The sequence below is a fragment of the Caretta caretta genome, chromosome 7 (genome assembly GCF_965140235.1).
Source record: "Caretta caretta isolate rCarCar2 chromosome 7, rCarCar1.hap1, whole genome shotgun sequence".
In the NCBI taxonomy this organism is placed as follows: Eukaryota; Metazoa; Chordata; order Testudines; family Cheloniidae; genus Caretta; species Caretta caretta.
Window position 1 is genome coordinate 23,096,480 of NC_134212.1, and position 25,741 is coordinate 23,122,220.

General features: G+C 45.6%; 1 protein-coding gene across 4 annotated transcripts in view; it reads right to left on the reverse strand.

Annotated features, from left to right (window-relative positions):
• Positions 1-9,782: 9,782 nt before the first annotated feature.
• MGLL (monoglyceride lipase) overlaps positions 9,783-25,741 on the reverse strand; it is an 85,610-nt gene continuing 69,651 nt past the window's right edge. For all 4 annotated transcript variants that reach the window (XM_048858744.2, XM_048858740.2, XM_048858739.2 and 1 more), the window contains exons 6-8: positions 24,647-24,736; positions 15,776-15,991; positions 9,783-13,938 (exon numbers count right to left, since the gene is read on the reverse strand). In XM_048858744.2, coding sequence (XP_048714701.1) covers positions 13,813-13,938; positions 15,776-15,991; positions 24,647-24,736 — 432 coding nt within the window. In that variant the 3' untranslated portion in view covers positions 9,783-13,812. The remainder of the gene's footprint in view (positions 13,939-15,775; positions 15,992-24,646; positions 24,737-25,741) is intronic.

Genomic DNA, 25,741 nt, shown 5'->3' on the forward strand with positions numbered 1-25,741 from the left:
GCTAACATTTCCCCTGTGCTTTTCAGCATCAAAGAGATTTGCTTGCTTCGTTATTACAGCACCACAGTTGTACATGGTGCTTTATGACAGGAGAGACCAGGCCCTGCACTAAGGGGCTTACGTTGTAAATAAATGGGGGAAGGGGTGCAACCTTATCAAAGCTATCTCTTTTTTCTCTCTCTTTTTTTTTTTTAACCTTTCCTTCCTATTTTCCTTTCCTATGTGAGGATAAATAACAAAGAAACACCCTTGGAATTCCAGGTAAATTTTAAAAATGCCAGTATCCTTTGGGTGCTTAGAATGGAAAAACATAAGCAAAAGAAACACAGTAATATTTAGGGCTGTTGATTAATCACAGTTAACTCATGTGATTAACTCAAAAAAAGTTATTGCGATTAAAATAATTAATCTTGATTAATCACACTGTTAAACAATAGAATATCAACTGAAATTTATTAAATATTTTAGATGTTTTTCTACATTTTCAAATGTATTGATTTCTATTACAACAGAATACAAAGTATACAGTGCTCACTTTATATTTTTATTACAAATATTTGCACTGTAAAAATGATAAACAAAAGAAATAGTATTTTTCAATTCACATCATACAGGTACTGTAGTGCAATCTCTTTATTGTGAAAGTGTAACTTACAAATGTAGATTCTTTTTATTACATAACTGCACTCAAAAACAAAACAATGTAAAACTTTAGCGCCTACAAGTCCACTCAGTCCTACTTCTTGTTCAGCCAATCACTAACACAACTAATTTGTTTACATTTACAGGAGATACTGCTGCTTGCTTCTTATTTACAACGTCACCAGAAAGTGAGAACAGGCGTTTGCATTGCACTTTTGTAGCCGGCGTTGCAAGGTTTTTATGTACCAGATATGCTAAACATATGTATGCCCCTTCATGCTTCAGCCACCATTCCAGAGGACATGCTTCCATGCTGATGATACTCATTTAAAAAAACAAACCGCATTAATTAAATTTGTGACTGAACTTCTTGGGGGAGAATTGTATGTCTCCTGTTCTGTTTTATCCACATTCTGCCATATATTTCATGTTATAGCAGTTTCAGATAGTGACCCAGCACATGTTTGTTTTAAGAACACTTTCACAGCAGATTTGACAAAACGTAAAGGAAGTACCAATGTGAGATTTCTAAAAATAGCTACAGCACTCGACACAAGGTTTAAGAATCTGAAGTGCCGTCCAAAATCTGAGAGGGATGAGGTGTGGAGCATGCTTTCAGAAGTCTTAAAAGAGCAACACTCAAATGTGGAAACTACAGAACCTGAACATCAACAAAGAAAATCAACCTTCTGCTGGTGGCATCTGACTCAGATGATGAAAATGGACATGCGTCGGTCCTCTCTGCTTTCGATCGTTATCGAGCAGAACCCATCATCAGCATGGACGCCTGTCCTCTGGAATGGCGGTTGAAGAATGGAAGGACATATGAATCTTTAGCGCATCTGGCACATAAATATCTTGTGACACCGGTTACAACAGTGCCATGCGAATGCCTGTTCTCACTTTCAGGTGACATTGTAAACAAGAAGTGGGCAGCATTATCTCCTGAAAATAGTAACCAAACTTGTTTGAGCAATTGGCTGAACAAGAAGTAGGACTGAGTGGACTTGTAGGCTCTAAAGTTTTACATTGTTTTGTTTTTGAGTGCAATTATGTAATAAAAAAATCTACATTTATAAGTTTCACTTTCATGATAAAGAGATTGCACTACAGTCCTTGTATGACGTGAATTGAAAAATACTATTTCTTTTGTTTATCATTTTTACAGTGCAAATATTTGTAATAAAAATAATATAAAGTGAGCACTGTACACTTTGTATTCTGTGTTGTAACTGAAATCAATATATTTGAAAATATAGAAAACATCCAAAAATATTTAAATAAATGGTATTCTATTATTAATTGCAATTACTTTTTTTAATCGCTTGACAGCCCTAATTTTCATCGGGGTATGCTGTGTTCTCTGGGCTCCAAAGTGAACAGCCTGTGAGATCTGCAGATGCTGTCACCACCCCTAGAGCTGTGGGGTGTGGCTTTCAGAAACCCTCAGCTGTTATAGGAAGCCCTGACTGACTTCCTAGGCTACCTTAGTTTTCTAATAAAGTGCCTATTAGGGCAAGGTGAACAAAGTTTAGACCTCTTCTATCCCAGGACTCTTCTTGGGAGCTGTGGGCAGAGTTTAGACTTTAATTAATGGGGGGATGGGAGGGGGGGATAGAACACCATGAAAACTAAAATGCTTTTTAGTGACGGGTTAGAAGCTGGTGGGACTTAAAAAAAGGCAATAAGGTACATGTGATACCGTTTATAGCTGGACATTGCAGGAGAAATGGAATAGAACTGGACTTTCTGTAGAGGAGTTTCCCTCCCTCCTCTAATGACACACTTGTAATGCTCCTCCAAAGTGCCAGTCTCTTTGACTGGGACTGGTCAGTGGAGCCCACCAAAGCAATGACATTCCCCTTGGCTGAGTGAGGGGCCACAGAACCCAGATATCAACAGATCATGGCAGACAAAAAAAAAAAAAAATGAACAATGAGGGAGTGCGAGTCTCGGGGTCAAAATGAGGGAACCAGGAGGGATCATGGAGCAGAAAACCTCAGACAATGCCCACTGCTGCAAGGTGTCGAAGGAGTCGGTAGATGCCATCCAGTGGAACTCTGCACAGGTGTGTGAATGGACAAGGACCCAGAAAAAAGACCCCCCAGTTGCAGAAACCTCATTTCCTCTGTGCAGGGTCCTCCTGGAGCATGCCAGCTGTCTATTATCCACAGATAAGTACAGAGTAGCACAGATGGTATGAGTACAAGCCCTCACAGCAGATACACGCTCATCACTGGTAGGCACCAGATAGCTGTTTATGCTCTCTGGCCCATTCATTCATTTGCCCAGCTGCTTTGGCTGCCAATAAAGGTATCGCTTGTGGGGGAAACTTTCTGTGATATGGACAGATATCCCACAAAGAACCGCACTGAGAACACTTCATGTAGGCCCCCTGACAGCTGTACCTAGACTATGAGTCTGTCACTGCTACCCTGGGAAAATTTGGCAAGCTCTGTTCAATTGCCAGGCTCCTGCTCCTCCTACCTGTGGAAGTAGAGAGCCGGGCCCTGTGTGCAGCAGCGCCCGGTATCTGGGTGATGAAAGTGGAACAGCAGAGCCAGGCATACCAGTGACACTGGTGCGTTGCCTTTTTTCTGCTTTGGGGGCTCCTGTGGGCAGCCTTGAGCTGCGTCAGTGAACGTGCATGCAGAACTTGCCTGCCACTGTGTATTTAAAAACCCCATTTGGGAAGTGGGAGCCAGTGACCCTGGAGAACCTGCTAATTTGTTTACCATCATAGAATTGTGCCTGTAATTGGAATCTGAAGCTAATTTCAAAATAATTAGGCAGCTGCTTGTGTATTTTGCATTTCCTCTGACAAAAGAACCCTACTCCAGAATGCAATGGAAGGGTTAATAGGAGTCTCTGAGCTCTCTTCTCTTCCACCTGTGCCCAGGAGCAGTGCCTTGCCCCCCACAACACTTGAGACAATCCTTCTTTTCAAAGCAATCTTAAATGTGGTAGATGGTCAAATGCTCTGCATCCATTTGGAAATGGGTAACCTAAAGCTTCCATTAGCCGTAGGCTGGAGAGCTTACTGTGCTTCAGAAGGGTGTGGTAAACAAAGAAGCCACCTGTGACAGGAAAAAAGTGTTTGTCTAGTGATCAGAGCAGTGCTCTGGCAGAGCCTGTGGGTTCTACATGGTGTGTGACTTTGGGCAAGATGCTTATGACCTGATCTTGTGCGGATCATTCCACCTTCAAGACACAGACTAGGAGTCTGATTCAATTGTCCTATAGGTAAGATGGGGAAAAGCCTATTTCCCACCGCATAGAAAGGTTTAATGTATATGTATAAGGCAGCTCAAGGATTGGTGCTACAGTAGTGCAAAGCAGTAGTTCTCAAACTTTTGTACTGGGGACCCTTTCACATAGCAAACCTCTGAGTGCGACCCCCCTTATAAATTAAAAGCACTTTTTAAATATATTGAATACCATTATAAATCCTGGATGCAAAGCGGGGTTTGGGGTGGAGGCTGACAGCTTGCGACTCGCCATGTAATAACCTCACGACCCCCTGAGGGGTCCCAACCCCCAGTTTGAGAACCCCTGGTGCAAAGGTTTATAGTCTAATATCAAGTAGCACAACACTTAACTCCTCCGTATCGTCTCTGCTGTTTTAACTGTAGGAACCTAAAGAGAAAATATGAATCAAAATAACAAGAGAAAACAGATTTTTTTTTTTAAAGCATAAAGGCTCAGTGATTAGATTAGAAAGGCTGGGGAAAAAAACTCAAGGTTAATTAGGTGACAGATTGCACAGCGGCAGGTGGTGATGGTGTCATGCCTGCCTGCTGGAAAAACCGCAAAGCACAAAAGGCTTTTGCATGTGCATGCTGCTCCTGTCCTTTCTAATTCTTGGACAATTATCAGGAACTTATTTTTCCTCTCTGAGAGTGCGGCTTCTACATATGCCTACTTGTGGGGGGCAAGTGTGCAAGCTCATGTGTTTATAGAGAAGGCTATCGGCTGAGAGCCACTTGTTTCTTGTGCAGATTTCTAAGATTACAGAAGAGGGAGCAGCCCCTCCGGTTCTGTTTGGTTGCAGTGAGCTCAGAGCTCACGCAGTGTCCTCGCACTGCCCTTGATTTCTCTCTCTCCCCCCACCCCCGTAATGCTTATTGAACCAAGTGACACCCTACTCCAGCAAAAAGAAAAGGAGGACTTGTGGCACCTGAGAGACTAACAAATTTATTTGAGCATAAGCTTTCGTGAGCTACAGCTCACTTCATCGGATGCATACCGTGGAAAATACAGTGGGGAGATTTATATACATAGAGAACATGAAACAATGGGTGTTACCATACACACTGTAACAAGAGTGATCACTTAAGGTGAGCTATTACCAGCAGGAGAGCAGGGGGAAATGATGCTCACACTGGCTGCTGAAGGAGTTCATTGCAGGGCAGTTCTGTGGTAGAACTGGATGCTGAGAAAATAGCACACAACTGAGCTCAATAGCATGTGCAGCATAGAGTGGAGAAAGCAGACCAGACCAGTACCTAAGTGTAGCCCGCTGTGCAGTGGGACAGAAGGGATGTTTCTGCCACTGCCTATTACATGAACGCTCCCTGCCCACACTGACACTGCACCAGTAGAGATTATTATAGCAGAGGACCAAACTGCAGTTGACCTTACTCAGAGAGCGTCTACTTCAAATGGTGGTGTGGATTCTGCCACGGTCTGATCTGGATCCTGCCTTGATTCCAGTTTCCACAGGTTTACATGAGTGTAATAAATTGGAACCTCAGGGATTCTCTCCTGGTCTCAGGCCTTGGGGACTTTCTGTGGCTTTTTTTAGACAGGCTGATGATAGAGGGGGTTGGATTTACCAGATTTCAGTATCTGTCCACTTGCTTCTCATGGAGAGCAAGCCTCTTACTTGGACTAGACACGTGTGTAGCAGAGTCAGAACTACCCCCGTGCACATTATACCCCTGCATGGGCTGCAAGGACCTTGGGTCTGGTTGCAGAAGTAAGAGGTGCTTTACAACCTGCCTGCTTGCTCCCTTGTCGTAAATATAAAGGGAAGGGTAAACACCTTTAAAATCCCTCCTGGCCAAAGGAAAAAACCCTTTCACCTGTAAAGGGTTAAGAAGCTAAGATAACCTCGCTGGCACCTGACCAAAATGACCAATGAGGAGACAAGATACTTTCAAAGCTGGAGAGGGGGAAGAAACAAAGGGTCTCTGTCTGTCTGTGTGATGCCTTTTGTGGGGACAGAACAGGAATGGAGTCTTAAAACTTAGTAAGTAATCTAGCTAGGTATGCATTAGATTCTGTTTGTTTAAATGGCTGAGAAAATAAGCTGTGCTGAATGGAATTGATATTCCTGTCTTTGTGTCTTTTTATAACTTAAGGTTTTGTCTAGAGGGATTCTCTATGTTTTGAATCTAATTACCCTGTAAGGTATTTACCATCCTGATTTTATAGAGGTGATTCTTTTTACTTTTTCTTCTATTAAAATTCTTCTTTTAAGAAACTGAAAGCTTTTTCACTGTTCTTAAGATCCAAGGGTTTGGGTCTGTGCTCACCTATGCAAATTGGTGAGGATTTTTATCAAGCCTTCCCCAGGAAGGGGGGTGTAAGGTTTTGGTGAGGATTTTGGGAGGAAAGATGTTTCCAAACAAACTCTTTCCAAATAATAAATACGGGTTAGATGTTTGGTGGTGGCAGCAAAAGTCCAAGGGCAAAAGGTAAAATAGTTTGTACCTTGGAGAAGTTTTAACCTGAGCTGGTAAAAGTAAGCTTAAGAGGTTTTCATGCAGGTCCCCACATCTGTACCCTAGACTTCAGAGTGGGGAAGGAAACTTGTCATCCCTAAAATGTGCTCAGGGAATGGAGAAGCTATGACCTGACCCTTGCTACTTCTGGCTAGCATAACTGAGTCAGCATGGGTGGGTCAGGTTGTAATGTGATATAAACCAGCTGCAAATAGTTCCCCCTTAGAATAAGGAGGAAGTGAGAGAGGAGTGAGTCAGACTCACAATACCCTGAGGTGTGATGCAGCTCACGTGTTCCCCTTTTAAGTAGGGAGTATACAGAAACCATGGAAATCACCCACTCTACTTAATCTCAGTTTTGATCTCTTCATCTCCCACTGAGGTGTCTGACTCGGGTTGATTGACCTTCTAGCACTACATGGTTCCAATGGAACCTGTCAGGATTCTTCTGGCTTTGCCTCAGTGGGGATCACACAACAGCTATCCCACCATGTTCACCATTTGCCTTGAGACACAACATGTTTCCTTTGAAGCAGTGTTCCCCTCACAATGTGGGCTAGCTCCCTCCCAGCCCCTCTTCTCTTTGAACCTGGCGAGTTCAATGAAACTCAGTATCATGACTTTCAGTTGGGTCTGAAAGGGCTTTTACTGGAATGCAGGGGGCTGCCTGACTAGCAAAGGCGAGATAGAAAATGTCTCGGAATGCCTTGCAGATCCCAGACATTTTACTGGGTTGACCCTTCCTCCCCCCGAAACTCTCTTCCCATCTGACAGTCTCTCTCCAGCCTTCACCTACACAAGAGACCACACCGGGTTCCTGACAGCATTTTACAGCTAGATATTTTTTTTTTTCTAGCCAAGCAAAGGGTTTTGCTGGACATAATCCAAAACCAAAAGGACCTCAGCACACCTTTGTGATGTGTGTTCTTAGCCCAGCTTCGATGCCTGGACACTGTTGTCCCACGTGAGGCCCTGAACTTGGTTTCATTTTCAAGGTGTTTCCCCAGCCTCTCACCTTCAATGAATGAGACGCTTCCTCTTATGTTGGTCAATGCGTTTAGCACACATGGGTTACTGAGTGGGGTGATACTCTGGTGGTGCCAGCAGTCTTGGATTTTAATGTCTGTCTTTGCTGCCCTACTCTAGCATGCAAAGCTGTAACCCCCTGCCGCTGAGATCACTACAACCAGTGCCTTCCATGTCACTGCAGTTGAAAGCAGCTTTTCCCCATTCCCTCTGCACTGTGCACATTTGTCAGCTAATTACTTTTGCGTTTAGGCCCAAGCTGTGACAAATACCAAGACTGACCACAGGACTGGGGAAAGGGAAGAGGAGTATTCTGATTTAACAGATTGGGGACTGAGGCCCAGAACTATTCAATTACTTGTTTCTGGTCACAAATCAGGTTTGAAATATTTTGACTGCTCAAACCAGAGCATTGAATTCTTAGGAATGCTGAGTCAGCACTTCCCCTTCTACAGTAGCAGCTATAATAACTAGGGTTTCCAACTTTGTAATATTTAAGAACCAGACACTCCAGCAGGAGTGCCAGAACCTCCCCTCCCCTGCCCTGCCCTTTCCCGTGGAGGACCCACCCCCCCATCCACTCTTTCCCCCTCCCTCCGTTGCTCACTGCTTTTCCCCTCTCCACCCGCTCCCTATGTGGGGCGGGAGGGACTTGCCTGCAGAGCCAGGGCTGGGAGCTGCAGCCACCCAATGCAGGTAGGAGATGATCCTGACTGAGTAGGGTATGGCATGGGTGATGACTCTGGGCCTCCCCGTCTCCTCTGCCTGCAGTAACTGGATTTTGGGTGTCCAGTCAGTAGATCTGACTGGACACCGTCAGATCCCCTTTTCAACAAGACTTTCTGGTTGAAAACAGGACACCTGGCCACTCTAGTAATAACGTGTAGCAAGCATGTATGTAAAGTGAGTCCTGTGTAGGGGTGTGTGTGTGTGGCCGGTCTAGCATGGAATCCTCTTCAAACTGGGCGATTCCCTGCTCTCCTTGGACAAAGATCCTCTAGTGCTGTTTGTAAACGGGGCTGGAGCATGAGAGGAAAATATTTCTTGTGTTCTTGGCCATAACCCACCTCTCTGCCCAGTGTTGTGCAGCTATGTATGTAGGCCCTGATCCTACAGCTCTCCATGTGGCTGGATCTCTTGGCCTTTCTAGAGCCCCAGTGACTTCAGCAGGCTCTGCCTAGCATAGCAGGTTTGTATGTGCAGAGCCAGTTCCAGGATTGGGGCCCTAGTTTATAAAGGGTTTTGTTATCAAAAGGAGGTGCTCAAGTAAATGGGTAGGGCCTTTGGGGAAGGGCTTGCATCTTCATGTGTGAGAGCAGCCCCTAACGCTCTGAGGGTGCCCCTGGAATGTAAACAAATACAAGGGGCCAAGTGAACCTCAACTTGGGAACTACCAGCTCCCTAAACTTTGTTTCAAAGGAGAATCCCCCGGTCCCCAAAGCCTGGTTCTGAGTTGCAGCTGTGGCCAAAGGTTGTGTTTTAAAATATTTCTACGACTGTAATATTACAAACTCTTCTGGGTTGCTTTCAGCATTTGTAGAATAACCGCTATCGTGGGGTTAAAAACTAGTTTGGTAAATTTCAGCCCAAGTCATATTTTCAAAGCTTTTTATAAACCCTTGAAAACTGGCCTGTAGGGAAAGGTGAGCAGTCCCTTCCAGTGTGGGTTACAGTACACTTCCCCCCCCCCCCCCCCCCCCTGCTGAGTAGCAAAGGCACCAGGGCAGTTTATTGGATTACGGTAATGGTAGGGTCACCAATCAGAATCCAGTCCCCATGCTGCTAGGGGTTGTGCAAACATGTAACAAAAGGACAGGCCCTGCCTGGGAATGCTCAGGGCTTGTTTACACTTGGATTCCTTGCATCAGTGAAGCTTCTCTGATGCAAATGTGAGGGTATGTTCATGTAGTGTAGACACTTACTTACTACAGTGATGGAAGGGGTTTTTCTGTCACAATAGGAAATCTGCCCTCTTGAGAGGCAATCACAAGGTTGATGGTCAGCCTAGTGGTGTCTATACTGGGGTTTAGGTTGACGTAACTACTTCTCTCGAGGGTGTGAATTTTTCATACCCCTGAGTGATGTTGCTAGGTCAGTCCAAGTTTTAGGTATAGACTGGGTTTAGATACACTGTGGTATAGCTACACTGGTGCAGACCTTCCCACCCCAACTAGCCTTTACATTGCAGGTTTAGGACAAGGTGACACATGGTAAGGTTGCACCTGCTACATTGCTACACTAGAGATTGCAGTTCAGCAATATCTGTGGCTCAGCTGTTCCCTGCCCCCCACAAAAAACCTGAAGTGTTTTAATAACCCCCCCTTTTTTCTACTGTTCTTTCGCTATAATCTGATGACAGCAGCAAATAATGCTCCCAAAGACACCACATTCAGAAAACATAACTTTATTATTAGTTGCAATATACATTGTATTCCTTTAAAGAATCCTAAACTTGTACACACTTTTCCCACTGAAAATACATGTATGCACATGTGTATATATTATATTCAACTGGAGCACAATGGAATGACGGGCTCAGAAATTACTTGGAAAAATAAGTGATCTCTACAGGTTTATGCTGACAGTGTGCTAGGGTGACCAATATAAAAAGAGCAGGCTAAATAGAAAACTGTGTGGATTACACATTATGAGGATGGTCTTTTGATGCTATGCTTGGTACTTGTAGTGATACTGCATATACAGTAGTTACAGACTACTATTGCTCTGTCATAAATGCATTCTATACTCAGAGGGAAACTATCCCCATTTGTCTCAGCAGAGCAATCTGGAAGTTCATAAGGCCAGCAGTGCTCCCCATAAAGTGTCCATGATATTTGAAAATAAAGGTTTTAATTACATTTCTGCTGGTGGCAGATCTTCCTGCTGCTAATGAAATTGCTCAAGAAGGGATTTCCACTAGGACATGGTGGAGACTAAATGTGCCAGTTTAAGCCAGTTTGGACCTGTGGCAATGGATCAACTATAGCAGTAAGAGTTTAAATGTGAGGTGGATCCCCAACTGCTGTCAATCAGTATAGCACAAGTGACCTCACTAGAGCTATGTTAATTTACACCTGTATCTTGAAGTCTATACTGAAAAAACACTGATTTACACTACCTGAGGGTCTGGCTCTGTTTCTATGTTAAACAGTGAGATTTGAGCTCTATTCAAGTCTGTTAGAAACTGGCCCTCAATTTCTCAGCTAGGTCTTCTTGAGGCCCAGTTTCCCAAAAGACAGTGCTTCAGAAAATTGTCTGAGAGCAGCAGCAAATGTCAGCTTTGCCAAATGTCATCTGAACACTTTATTTTCAAACACAGCTTCCCCTGCCTGTGTGACCTTGCTGAGCTTAGCTGGACAAAAGGACAGGTTTTCTTTTTATCATCCTCATTTTCTTCTTACATATTGCTTCCAAGCTCAGGAAGAAAGCAGCTCTCTCTCAGGCTAAAGAACAGAACTGATCAAAGGCACTGACCCCAGGACTTCCTATGGCCACATACAGGTTCTAGGGAGCAGCAGGGCTGCGACCATAACACTGTAGGGTTAGTTCTTTCTTTCAAATGCTTGTTCATTTAGGATTCTCCCCTCCCTCCCCCCAAAAGAGCTCAGTACTCAACTAATTCTGTTCCAATTTAAGTCAATGGGAGCAGACTCAGAACAACATTAGGTGCTTTTCAAAATCATATCTTCTAATCACCTCTTTTTATTTATAAAATATTTCTAGTACTCCCTATGTCACCCTAGCACATATCACTGTATGATTACACCTACCCTAATGCATGCTCAAGGCATAAGAGTTAGGCAGGGTCTCCCACCACTGTAATGTCTCCATGCTCACCATCTCTTCCCAGCTCACGGTTAGTGTGTGTGTGTGGGGGGAACGACCGACCTGTAGGAGAAAAATGTTGCCACAAGCCAGCTCACTGGACACTCTTGAGCATGCGATGCCTGAGCTTCACCTTGTGTTGATACCCAAAAGCCATTGTAGGGGGTTTCCAGGTGTTGGTGGTAGCAGTTGATTGGTTGGAACAGGGTTTTAAATTCAAGTTGAGCTGAACTGCTGAGATCTATAATGATTTCTCAGATTGCAGCCAGGAAGCTAGAGCTGTACAAATGCCAGAGCCAATCTGTAAAGAACAGCATTTCTGATTAGATGCACTACACAGTTGCAAGCACAAGGATGACTTCCATTAACTTCTCAAACCCTTATTAGAGAACAGGTCTGAGCTCGTGAAAGTCAGTCTCTGATGCTTGTTGTTATTGCACAAGGTTACCTTTCCTGTGTCCTGCCAAAATGGGCTTCAAGGGGAAGTGAAATATTGGTGTAATAGTGGTACATTGCCTTACAAGCCACTGAAACAGCACCAAACTGTCATGATGGGAATACTGCCCTACTCTCCTCCAGGGCAGAGTTGGAAAGGGAGCAGTAAGGACCTGCAATAGCTCCAGCTGCTGTACAATACCTGTATAAGACACATGCCCCCTCTACAATGGAAACCATGGAGGATACTTGCTTTTCCCTGTGATGAAATGCTTCCCGCACCCTCTGCAGAAACTTGGATGGACTTATTGTTGGAACGCCTAAGAGAGTGGGAGGAAAAAGCTAAACTCTCTCTTGCATGTGGGCAGAGGCCTATTACTAAGGGCATGTCTGCATGGGACATTGCCTGGCAAAACTATCCTGGTATAATTATACCAGTATAACTGATTTAAGAGTGTCCACTGCTATAACTGTGTGGATACTTGTATGTCCACACAGGGAGTTTATACCGGCATAACCACAGTGGTATAACAGTACAGTTCTGGCAGTTGATTTCCCTGTAACACAACTACCAGAGGAAAGGCAAACAGGTTGATGCAAGCTCACTTGCCATGTGAGTGAGTTTTCACGTTGAAAGTTCTCCTAGAAGTCTTCCTCTAGCCTTGCTGGTATGAAAGACCAGTGAGCTCTGGCATTTGGATCTGTAGCTTCCCACCAGTATCGGAATCTGCTGGATTTACGAACTTTCTGGTGGCAGCTGTCTTTGTGGTAATTCATCAGTATCCTTCTGTACAGCTTGTTCTATGTAGCCCCAATATTCAGATACAGATGTTTGGCTACCTAGTCTGCTCTATGATATGCTTTTAACTGCCCACCTAACTCTCAGGAGCAAGTGTGACCCTTCATTGCCACCCAGCTAAGACACAGCTGCTAAGTCTAGGAGAATCCACCCAAGAAATGGCCATTTCACAGAATGGGAAGAGCTTGCAGGGAAACCTAATAACATTATAAGGCTCTTAGTAAATAAGTAGACTGTGAGGGTACATGTCAGCCATCTCAATGCCCTTCCCTTCACTAGATGTTCTGAGCTTGACTAGCATTTCTGGCCATCTCCAGCTGATGAGGGGAAAAGGCCAAATGATTGCTGTAGAGTAGTTATGAAAGGAATGGACCATGGTGGGACAATCTTGCCATGGCTACGACAGTGCAGGGGTGAGGACAGTTAGCTCCTTCTTCAGACTCTGCTCCCTTCCTCAGTGACAGCTCTTTGAGCCGCCAAGATACACACCATATAGTATATTAATATTTCCTCTTAAATAAAATTTTGACTTTACATCTTAAGTATCAGTAGCACAGAGTAGCTCATCTTGCAGAGGGGAGAGGGTTTGGTATCTGGAAGTCACACAGTTTGTGTGTGCTTAGTAGGTTTTAAGTATCTTATTCTACATTAGTCCTTCTCCTCTGTGAACTCTGCTCTGGTGCTGGAAATTAAACAGCGGTTAAACAACATGTCTTTCTAGAGTGCAATCTGGTAGGGTAGGTCCCCACCCTTCAGGCCTCGTGCTAAAAGAGGTTGCTTCAGATTGGTTTGACCTAGAAAATTAGCTTTTCACCTTCAAGTATGGAATTATTCCTCTCTCCCCATCCCCAAGCTCTTTTTGCTAACTCTCTCTAGTGTTCCCTTCTCAAGGGTAAAGACTTCTTATACAGTATGTTCTGCAACTGTGGGAGCAGGGAAGGGGACCGTACTCCGCAGGAGTAGAAACGGAATGAAATGAAAGATGCAGAACTATTGAACATTCCAAAGATTATTGCAGAATAAAAACAGCCTTGGCACATCAGGAATTCCAGAGAAAACAAAGAACATGGGGTGGGGGGGGGCTTTTGCAAACAGGAGCCTTGTAGTACAATAACCAATCTGGAAAGTTTTTTCAGTGACTTCTTCCACTGCCATAACCCCCTTTCCTGCTTTAGGGCAATGGCCTCTTTAAATGACTGAGCGGAGTCTCCCTCCTATGTAATAGGAATGGCTATTCATAGCAAAGTATCCTAGGAGTCCCTCTAAGTTAAATCTTTTCCAGAGAGACTTTTTTTAAAAAAACCCAAACAAACAAAAACTTCCATCCCCAGAAGACCATTGGGAAGGTAACAAGGTGGCTTAAGTGTGGCTGGGTTCTCCAGCTGCTGAGACCTTCTGACCAATCCATGTTAGTATTTCCTTAAACACAGCAGTGCTGACCTCAGGCAGCTCTTTATGGAGAGCATGATAGGCCTCGTCATACACCTGCAATCAGAGAGAGAACACAGGTTCAGACAAAACCCCAAAGAACAAAGCAGCCCTTAGGTCCCATTCGCCAGTGCCCACAATCCTGACATGCCCTGCACACGTCTCGTCGGTCTTCCTGTATTTCTTAGATATGGTGAATTATGAATATGAAGGGATGCCACCAACTTGAGGTCTAGTCAGTTTCAGCAAGGGAGTTAACAGGAGTTCTCAGGTTTCACACCTGTCGTCTCCGCACAGGTCTGCGGTATTGCAATCTCAATTCCTTCTCCTGTAGTTCTTTCCATTCCCCTCCCCATGTGGGGGAGACTCACCAACAGGAGAATGTGCCATATGATTGCATGTTCAAAAATGGCCTCTGATTTTGGGTTCCTGATTTAAGACACCTTTCTACAGCAATGCTGAGCACGTGAAGCACTGACTGACTTCAGCTGGAGTTGGGAGAGCTCATCACCTTTGAAAAACCAGGCTCCAGGGCCCAGAGCCACTAAAGTATTTAGACACCTAAACTCGTTTGGTGCTTAAGTTTCTAGGTACAAGTTCCCTTTGTACTTCGGTTTTGGCCTCTGGGCATTTGCACTGCTGTCTCACTCTCATCCGGACACCTAGTTCCTGCCTGAGCCCTGGAGCAATTCATGAATTGTGGGGAAGGCAGATGTTTGGCCGTCTGAGTTGCATGCAGGACCTGACCCCGTAGGCGGCCTCTGAGCACTGGATCCTGAGTCTCCCACCTCCTAGGAGGCGACCTAACCACTGGACCTCAGAGTCATTTCCCTCACTTCCCTCTTTCTCTGACCCAATGATTGTTCCATTGTGGATAAATACTTAAACAGTCATTGGGCCAGAGAGAGACAGTTAGAATAACTCTATTGTCCAGTGTTAGGGCACCCATCTGAGAGAGGGGAGAGCCAGGCTCCTGTCCCCCTGCTCCAGTCACTCTCTTTGAGTGCCCCCTGCTGCTCCATACCCTCTGCTGCAAGTGGAGTTTAATAGTGCAGACTCTGGAGATGGTATTGATGTTATCAAACTTAGACCCGCCGTATCCAGGCAGAACATTCCTTTGCCTACTGCCCTCTAGTAAGGGAATCAAAGCCATGCAGACCCATTGTCACTCTTTTATTTTAATCCCTATACAGTGTGTATGCTGAGAAGCACAAGTCTCTTGCGAGGGCTGCTTTCATGCACTTAAGCAGTGGATACAACCGTTCCCTCAGGGTCTCACACCCGCCTTCCCAGTCCATGTATCCAGTGAGCCAACTGCAGCATATCAAGCTTTCAACCCAATGAGAGGCAGGAAATATTAATCACACCCTTGGCATGTAAACGCAATGGGAGGCGTTCCCACAACCCTGGGTGTAATTTCACTCTTTTGATGCCTGAGATAGATAGTTATTTTTCTGACAACAAAAGCTTTTGCTTGGTCTCCCCGTCTCCCTTTCAAGTTCATTCATGTGCTAACAATTGGTTAATCAGCTGTGTGCTCTCTCCAAATGAGCAGATGTGGAATGGCTTTTGTTCAGCTGCTTTTGGAACTTTCTTGCTATACCTTTATGCAGTGAGGTGGGCTTGGCGTGAAAGCAGCCTGACCGGTCGCAGAGTTTGGGGGCACTGGGTTACCTGGTCGGGGGCCCAATCCTGGAATGTGCCAAGTTCTTTCAACTCCTTTGGGTGTTCAGCACCTCCCAGAATCGGACACTTTCCCATGCTCTGCACTCTTGTCAACAGCACCTGACACCTGCTCTGACAGTGACTCAGTCAAATCCTTAAGCCTACACTGAGCAAAGCAGAGGTTGATATGCACAACATTACACCCTTCAAATACAAGAAGCAAGGTGACCTTAAGTGTTTTGTCCTGACTCTGCACGGTGTCCATCAGTAAGTAGGAACCTTTGATGTCGCAGAGCTTGTCGGGCAAACCATGTAGCACCAAGATTGGTAGAGTCAATTTAGGCAGGGATCGCTCTATTTTGGCAACGGCATTCATCAGCTGGATGACAAAGGAGATCTTCATGCCCCCATGGTAGACCAGGGGGTCTGAGGTGTAAGATTCAACCTATTGGAGGGGGGGAAATCATTGTCAGCAACAGTCTGTTCCGAAAATACAAGGCAGAGCCCTTCATGTATGATGAGTCTGTTTCCGTCTATTGTTTAGGCTAACCATTTCCCACCCTCAGTGGGCTCCTGTGCCACTTCACCCTAGATCTGGGCAGTCAATTTATTTTTTGTCAAGGTCCAAATTTCTTGGTCAAGGTCCAGACTCCAGAGAAAATAATAATATAATAATAAATAAATAGATTTTGAGGTCCATTCAAAAGTGCCTGGTGGTCCAGATTTGGCCCGCAGTCTGCCTATTGACTACCCCTGCCCTAGAATGATAACCCCAGTTAGCAGCCAGGGGCCATCACCTCTTGTGCAACTGGAAACTGGGCTACTCCAAACTCCTCTCTTACACCACTGAAAAATGTTCATGAGCCAAAAACACTGGGGGCAGGCAAACAAGCAGCATCAGTCAATGGACTTTGCCCAGGGGAGCTCCTTTCTGCGCTTACTCATGCTCTGCCCTGGTCTCCTACCACTCAAAGGTGGCAGCCTTTTTCCCCCATAGGCAGTTTTTCATTCTGCTTTATTACAAAGCTGATATTGATATAAGCAATTCCTGAGTACCAGTAATATCTCTGGTGCTGAGTGGCCCTGCCATGAGTCACTTTACCTCTCTTTCCCTCAGTTTCCCCATCTGCAAAATGGGGATAAAGATGTTTATCTGTCTTGTAGGAGGGTTGAAGGTACTGATTAGCTCCTGCTTGTAAAGCACTACTAAGATGAGGAGCTCTGTGTTGGTGTTAAGTGTGTATGCGGAGATGGTGCTTGCAAAGATGATGGGTCTCGACAAGGCGTGCTGTCTTGAGCCCAATGAAGGCTGCTCTGCTTAAGCTGGAGCATTGCCTGTTGGGGCCTGTAGTATCCATGGGCCACCCCTCTGTATTAAAGACGAAGGTAACTTCAATCTGCACACTATGTGCTCACTATGTATGGGCCTTGAGCTCCTGATTGGGCAAAGTTTTTCTTAGTTTAAACTATGAGATAAAGTGCCAGTAGGCCAAAAAACCAACAAAAAAACCCCCAAACCCAAAAAAACCACATACCCCAGCATTTCACTTGCAAATTTTTATCCTTCTCTTGCAGGCTGGCTAAGAGCAGAGAGTCAGCATGAAAAATCTGGAGTGAGGAGAGTGCTGAAAACGAGGCACTGGATTAATCAGCACAGGGTCTGGTAGCTAGGAATAGGTAGTTACTGCATCAGGCATATCTACAGTAAATATTTGTATGCTGTATACAGAGAAACGAGCTTTGGCAGCCTACGCAGGCTTTACCAGCTCAATCTTTGCCAGCGAATTTTGATTATAGGTGGATCCCTGGCACAGCCGCTGATTCCTCTAAAGTCTGATGTTGTTTAAAAAAAAATCATCATAATTTATTTGTAGGTTGGCTGAAGGAAGCCTAATTTTTCTTCTCTACGGCAGCGTTTCTCATGGTGGGTCCTGACCCCCCGGTGGGTCCTGACCTCCCAGTGGGTCGCAGGAAGGTTCTAGATGGGTTGCCACATCCAGGGCTGGATTAACCAATCACCGGGCCCTGGCCCAAAGCAAACATACACTTCTCCTAGCTCGGTGCGGAGGGAAGACCCCAATGGGGGGCGATGGTGTTCAAAGGCAAGCCTGCCCTGCTCTCACCCCACACCGATAGCTCCTGCCCTGCGGGGCTGGGCATGGCTCCCCACTCTGGTCATTGACACCTAGTAAATGAGGTTGCTACGCCACTCAGGTTTTGCACGGCTGCCCCTCCATGACGAAAGGGAAGCCGGGCCAAACTGGATGACACTGCAATTGTGTGTGCCAGGTTGCCACGCTCTCAGCAGGGAGCTGCACCCAGCCCTGTGGGGCAGGAACCGTCGCTGTGGGCTCTGTGTAGGAGCAGGCTTGCTTTTTTACACCCTTGGCCGCCTCTCCTTTCTGCACCAGGCCATGATTAGGGGGGTAATGCCAGGGTGAAGGTTGCCTATGTGTAATGATGGGTCCTACAAAAAGCAGTTGGTGGATTGCCTTAGTACGAGACCATTCAAAAATAACGCCCCCCTCTTAACCCCGCACAGCAGCCTCCTATGGTAACAGTTCATTGGACACCAAAGCACAATTAAATCTTTGGCAGCTGACGCACCCCTCGTAAAGTCAGTAAATTACAAAGATAGTTATTCTAACCGATGAAGTGTTTTAAAATGTGCCCATTGCACCCTGTACTAATTCCAACAAGCACACAGGTTAGTCTAAACTCCCTCCTTACTGTGCTTACACAGACACCACATCTGAGCATTAGAAGGCTCAGAGATTGATTCTCTGCCCCAATCTGGTCTTTGTGACAGGCTCAGGTGGCACAAAGGGACTGGAAACCATCACCCCTGTTCTGTATACCGTCCATGTGGGGGACGGAGGGGGGGGGCCCCCAGTGGATGTAGAGCCAGCCTCCCTCCCCACCACCTTTAGCACGAGATGCATTGGGGCAGGGATGGAATGGCTAGGATACACACTACAGCAATCCCTAGTTGGTGGGTGATCCTTAAAGGAGCATAGCCAGCAGGCACAAGTTAGAGTGGCCCCTAGGCTGCTCTATTTTTTGCCAGGGCTGGGCCAGAGAATCAGGGAGCTGTAATTTAGCTATCTGATGCCCCCTGCTTAGCTGGCCCAAGTGCAGGAGAGAATCTGCCATCAGTATCCAACTCAGGAGCATCTCCTCTACTCATTTGCTGACTGAGCCTAATTCCATAGATTATTTTAGCAGGGTGATTGCTTTTCCTTTCCTTCCCCTAGCTGAGATCTCACAAAATGAACAGTCTAAGGCTATGTCTACACCCAACTTTTGTCAGTAAAACTTTTGTCAAGTAGGGGTGTGAAAAAATACCTCCCAAGTTTTACTGATGAAAAGCACTGGAATGGACAGTGCTTTGTTGGTGGGAGACCCTCTCCTGCTTACAAAGCTACTACCACTCATTGGAGGGTGGTTTTATTTTGCTGGCAGGAGAGCAGCTACATGGGAGACCTTACAGCGACACAGCTGCAACAGCACAGTAAGGTACACGGTGCAGACTTAGCCTAAGAAGAACCCTCATCCTCTGCTGTGCTGATGGTCTGGAGAGTGATTACAGATTTGCCCAGAGAGAGAAGTCTTACCCGGAGCCCTGAAGCTCACCAAACTTGGGCTCTGGTTGACCATTGCAAGGAGCAGGCTTCACAGGAATGGTCCTGCCACTGAGACATCCATGCTTCAGGGCTTGGAGAGCTCAGCCCCAGGAACTGACAAGAGTGACCCACATTACAACTGTCCTGATGGATTATAGGAAACGAGAGCAAATCTGTCAGACTGCTGGGTCCCTGCCCATTTACTTGGGAATGTTGTCCCTGGTTGGCGCAGAGGTGAGCCTCTGATTGGACTAATTAACAGCGCCAGCGTCCATGTGACTTCACTGGTAGTATGGGATCCTCTCCCTGACAGTGCTGGTGCAGTTTGGCTTCTCCTCTGGAATCACTTAAACTTCTTTCAAACAGCATACTCTGCTGGAGACAGCAAAGGGTCTCTTTTAGAGCCCCCCACAGGACTAACCTTTTAATTCGGCTCCTGCTATTATGGCCATGGATCCTGCAAGACCCATAGGATTCTAGTCCTGCTGCAGGGCTCTACACTTGTCCTGCGCAGGTCCATAATCCCCATGACTGGAAACTCAAGTTATGAATGTGTTGGAGTGGACCCCAAAGTGAGGGGCAGTTACTAGAGGAGAGACAAATGCAGTATAGCTCCCCTCATCCTGATGACACACCCACCCTGAGGGTCTGAGACCTAGCCCCTGGGAAATGCTTGGAAGAGCCCACTGTGGAGGTGAAATGCTGGCTGAGACTGAGCTGTCAAGGCCTGATCTGAGGAGGCGGTAAGCATCCTCGACTCCCAGAGAAGTCAATAGGAGCTGAGCATGCTGAGCACCTCCCAACATCTGGCCCTCAGTTAGTGTCCACATAGACTCTTCAGTGCCTGGAAGTCTTCTCTAGAACAGCTCTGAGGTTGCACCGTGGCTGCTGTAGGTACCTCCAACCTCCTCTGCATTCCCTACAGGCAGGCAGCCTTTTTCAGTGGGACCCTACTCTCGTGAGATACAACCCTGCTCGTTTTAAATATCTGTCCTGTTCCGTAAACTGTCTCAATCCCAAGAGGCTGCCTTTCATGAGAATGAACCGCCCTTCCTGTGAACCGGCTCATGGAAAAAGTTACACTTTGGCTTCTGGAACACCCAGTTCATCTAATTTTGTCAACTCTCACTTTAGCAGCTGGTAACCTGACATTTTCACCCAAACCCATTAACTTTTCCTCTGCAATTTAAACAAAAGCACAGGGTTCCTCTGGCTACTTAGCAACTGGCTTCAGCCTAATCTGGGAGTTATTTGCTGGGAGTTGTGTCACAGCACTGCACTAAGGCAACACAGCTTTGAGGGGTTTTTGTTTTTTTACTGAAAGCAACAGATGAAGGATTCCAGGAAAAAAATCAAGAGGGGTGGGTGGCTGGATTGACAGACGTTGCCTTCTCATGGAGTAAAATAATGTAGATTAATTCATATGAGCTGCCCCCTTCCCCGCCCCCGTGTAGTGCCATAAATGCCAAGAGATGGCCTAATGGGTTTCTTTCTTCTTTTTCTCCCCCCCCCCCAAAAAAAAAAAACAACAAAATTTTTAGCTACTGAACTGCAGACAAATCTTTTGTGTAGATGGGGGTGGGGGGATCTTTGAGAATGATCGACACTGTGAGAAGGATAAAAACAGCGAATGGAACAACAGACCTTCTGAGAAAGTTAATGATCTGTGCATGGGGCAAACACATGGCACAGGGCATGTCTTGGTGAAAGGAGGAGGAAAAAGGGAGAAGGTTCTCTCTTGAGCCTTCAAGAGAAGGTAGAGAAAAGAGGAAACCCTTCCACTGTGCAGCAGGGCAGCTCGTAATGGGGCAGGAGATGAGGATTAAAGAAATGTTCTCTAGAACGCTGGGGAAGCTGAGGATTAGTTGTAGGGAGGGATAAGAGAAACTGGGGTCACCTTCCAGGCTCTGCATCACTCTGTCCACCTCAATCTCTGCTCTTGTTTCTTAACACTCCCCGCTTGCCCACCTTCGCTCTGCCAGCGAATCCTGTCTCATCTCTTCCTTTGTGCCTTCTCCTACTCTCATGTCTGCACTCTCTGTCTGTTTTGGAAACCCTGGGTCACCTCTGCTTCCTTCCTCTGTTTCCTGTTCTTCCTTCATTCTTAGTTACAGCTAGCGGGGCCCCACTTTCCAGGATCGATACCTTGGACAGTGTCTGCATGGTGGGTCTGGTCTAAATACTTGGATCCGGTTCAGTCCATTACTCCTTTCCGCCCTGGCTCGGGCTGGGGTCTGTGGGATCCATCACAGCTGCCAACTATTTTTTTTTTAAGAGTCTCTTTAAGACAGAACCATCCACCAGGTCTCCTGGCGCATTTGGTGTCGCCCACCTGTTTAGACTGTCAGCTCTGCTTCTGGGCAGGGGCTGCATCTTTCCGTTCCCTCTTGCACAGCACTAAGCATGCTGCCAGGCAGTTATGGCCTGTTCCAACAAGCACTGAAGTGGGGATCTTTCCACTGATTTCAATGGGAGCTCAATCAGGCCTTTAACAAATACTGATGAGGACGTTAGATTCTGGGTTACCTCTCACTCCACTTGTTTCCTTGTACTTGATAAGGAACTAGATCTACCAAATGTCTCCACTCCACCATGTACATTTCAATCCCTACATCAGAAGGCCAAGCCTCCTGTGAAGACGAACAAGTGAGGGAATTCTTGGAGGACTGCCCAAAGATATTTATAGAAAACAGAAAGTTGGTCTGACGGATGATTAAATTCAACATGTAATTAATGGATGTTTCCAGCACAGTGTGTGCTCAGAAGCTGCAAGGCTTGAGTCTAGGGCTTCATCTACACTGCCCTGCAGTTTGGACTTCAGGAATGTCCATAGTAGTGCCCACTAATGTGCTGGGAAATAGGGTGTTCGCCTTGTTGTGAAAGCAACGGTTTTGTAGACAAGTCCTAATCAGGCGGACTGATGATCTGATCCTGTGCTGCAGAGGCAGGATATTGGACAAAATGGGCCAATGATCTAATCCAGTAATTAGATGGACCAATCTCATATGATAGCTCTTACCTCCCAATGATGGACACAGCGCAGAACAGGAAGTGGCAACAGGAGAAACTAAAACTAAGAGGACGAGCATGAAGCTAGAGATGCCTTTGCCAACCCCAGCAGTGAGCCTCACAGTGAAGGCCAACATGAGTAAGTAGCAGGAAGAAAGAAAACACAATTATTCTTATGGTGGACTGTACCCTCAGGGTTACCATGGACACTTCTGAATGTCACCCTTGCAGCCGCCACTGAAATACCTAGGTAAAAGTGTGGGAGACCGTAAATAAATTTCTGAAGCTGGTCTGTCCTTAGAGTTCACACCCTGTAACAATATTTAGCATGTTCTTAGCACCTTCCATCTGAGGACATACCCCTTCAAGGTAGGTATTTTTACAACCATTTAACAGATGGATAAACTTTGGCACAGTGAGTTTAAGTGGCCACAGAACAAGTCAGTGGCAGAACCAGGCAGGGAAACCCAGGAGGCCCTGCTGTAACAGCTATGGCACGGTCTCCTAATATATAGGCTGTGGCTTTGATAGACCTTTTACTTTATAAACCTGGTATCACTTATCCTTTAGAACCCAGGAATATAATTCTTCCTTCATACGATTTTATTGTACCTTTTCTCAATTCTTTGTGTAAGCAACAACAGAGTAATTGGTAACACCTTCCGTATGATGGAACACAAGCGAGTAGATGGTGTTCCTATAACAATGGAAACTGACCGTATTTATTTATCTGTGTATGTTTTGTACATCTTTTGTTATGATAAGGCTTACCAAAATATCTGAGGACATATACATTACAAAGTGGATGTATACGAATGCTTTCTATGGTGGTTTTTACACTGAGTCCAGTATCATGGAATCGCAGTATTTGCCCTGTCTAATTCTCTCTTCTCTAGCTGAAAAATCTCAAAGGGCTTTTCAATTCTGATGTTTTTAACCCAGTGAAGTATAAGCCCCTTTTACAGACAAGGAAACTGAGGCACAGAAAGAAGAAGTCACTTGCCCAGAAAATCTGTGTCAGAGCCAGGTACAGAACCTACGCATCCATGTGGTTTATCCACAAGACCAGTCTTCCTTCCAATTTACCTACAGGGCAATTTGGCAAGTTGAATGTGCAAACAAAAGTTAAGTGTATTGTACTTCTCTGTGTATCAACAGCCTGCTTGCTCCTTATCTAGTCAGCCTGCATTCTGATGTCAGCATGGACTGGGACCCGCCTAACCGCCCACAGCCGGGGAATTCATTGGCATCTATTTAAAATAAGAATCCAGCTTATCTAGCCAGTCAGAGACACTGAAAAATTACAGCACATCTTGGGGGCATGTGGGCTGCCACAGAAGTAAGCATTCACTACACTTACAAAGCGCCCCTGCTTTTTAGAGACCCTTGGGTGCTATCTTCTGTCATTCCAGTTGATCTTAGAAATGAACTAAAATCCTGATTTGTGATCCCTTCCCAGACACAGCTGTTTCATTCAATTTTTTTTTTCTCCCCAGCACTGTAAATACAAACCTAAGCCTCCATGTGGCTGTTTTCTACTGAAAGGAGTGGGAGCCTTTTTAGTGGTGCTGCTGCAGCAGCAGCTGACAAGACATCTGGTTTTACCAGTACTGCCGAACCAGGCTGTCTGTAAGCAGGAGGAGGGGTGTTGCTTTTCCACACAGCAGCCTTGTCCCACAAGCCTTGTCTAGACTGGCAAAAATGGGGGCCTACAATTCACAATGGTAGAAGCTCTAATTAGTTGCATCGGATGCATCTAATGTATCCGAGGAAGTGAGCTGTAGCTCATGAAAGCTTATGCTCAAATAAATTGGTTAGTCTCTAAGGTGCCACAAATCCTCCTTTTCTTTTTGCGAATACAGACTAACACGGCTGCTAGTCTGAAACCTGTAGTTAGTTACAGTGGTTAAATGATGGGGCAGGGACCATCTTTGTACAGCACCTAGCACCATGGGGTCCTGCTCTATGACAGGAGTTCCTAGCCCCTATCTCAGTACAATACATAAAATAGTAAGCGTAGATGAGACTCAAGCGTCTTTGCTACTGTATTTATGTGAAAAGCAGATTGAGAAACGTGGTCCTCAAAGTATCTGAGCCCTGTCTAAACTACAGCTTCTATCACTGCTGCCCCAGTGGAGCTGCACTTGGTGGTGAATTATGGGTCCCATTTTGTTGTTGTTGCCAGTGTGACCATCACACAGCCCAGATCTTAGATCTCCTGCCCATAACTGGACATGGATGCAGAGTGCACTGAACTAGTGACTGAATGGTTCCAGACTGGACTAGTCAGCTTATGAGCCAAATTTCCTGTCGATGTAAATGGGCACAGATATTGGCTGTAAAGGCATTTCACCCCTTTCCACTAGCAGAGAATTTGGCTCAAGATGTTCAGCCCCATTACAGAGGGCCAGCAGTGGGGCTATGTACCACTGTTCCAATGACTTAAAAAATGATATTAACATCCTCACCTCCTTTTTGTTCCGGGAAACCACATTTGGGTCTATAGCTCCCAGCGTCAGGTTTGGTAGAACAAAGTTGAGCACTTTAGCTGCAAAAACCTGTGGGATAGGAATGAAATAAATTAACTGGGCAGCAAGGAGAAGAAATACGTAAGCCAAAGCCTCTGCTGGCATAAATTGGCATAGCACCACTGAAGTCAACAGAGTGTCCCGATTTGACACCAGCTAGGGATCTGGCCCTATATTACCAAACTGTCACGAAACCAAAGAATTTGGATATCCACTGGCATCAATTACAAGAATGGGCACAATACTATGAAATATTCACAACCGCCCTGACATTACACTCTGCATTTCTTCCCCTTGCAGATGAGAGATCAAGTCAATGTGGGAAAGGCCTGGCTTAAGCAGCCTGCTAAGGGTCATTGTTTTATGGAGCTGGCAGCATCGCTGTTGCTGCTGCCCCTTCCTACCATCACTCAGTTCTGATCTCAGGCTGCAGCACTTAAGTGATTTTTTGTGCAATTTACAGTACTTGCTGAGGCTGGACTCTCTTTGCTAAGCACATTCTCCAGGGAGTCTGCAAATAAACAACAGTAAAATGTGTCTGCATTGACTAAGGAAATCTATTGCTCGCTTGTCTCCTGGGAATCAAACACAAAAGCATTCAGCAGCCTGAGCGTGAAAGCACTAGCATGAGAAAGAACATTCTTTATTTCAGTAACATTCCCCAATCCCTCCAATGCAAGATTCTTCTCTGATAACTGTCTTCTAATTCAGTGGTCACCGCTTAGAAAAGATGACAATGTGTAATTGGCCTTTGTACTGTCCTACTGCATCCACAGATACTACCTGCAAGATTAATTTGTAATCTGCATACTCCGCTTGTGTTTGAAAGCACAGACTGTAAACCATTACATAGGATTATCTGATGCTCTTGTATCAAAGATACTATCCAAAGGAAAATTACCAGGATGAAATTAGAGTTCTCCGAGAGTAGCAAGGAGTGAAGGCTCATAGTAAATGTCAAGGAAACCCCATTCCTAGGGGGATATGTAAAATCATGTAACTTTCACCTTGTACGCTGACACCCCATTGGTACTC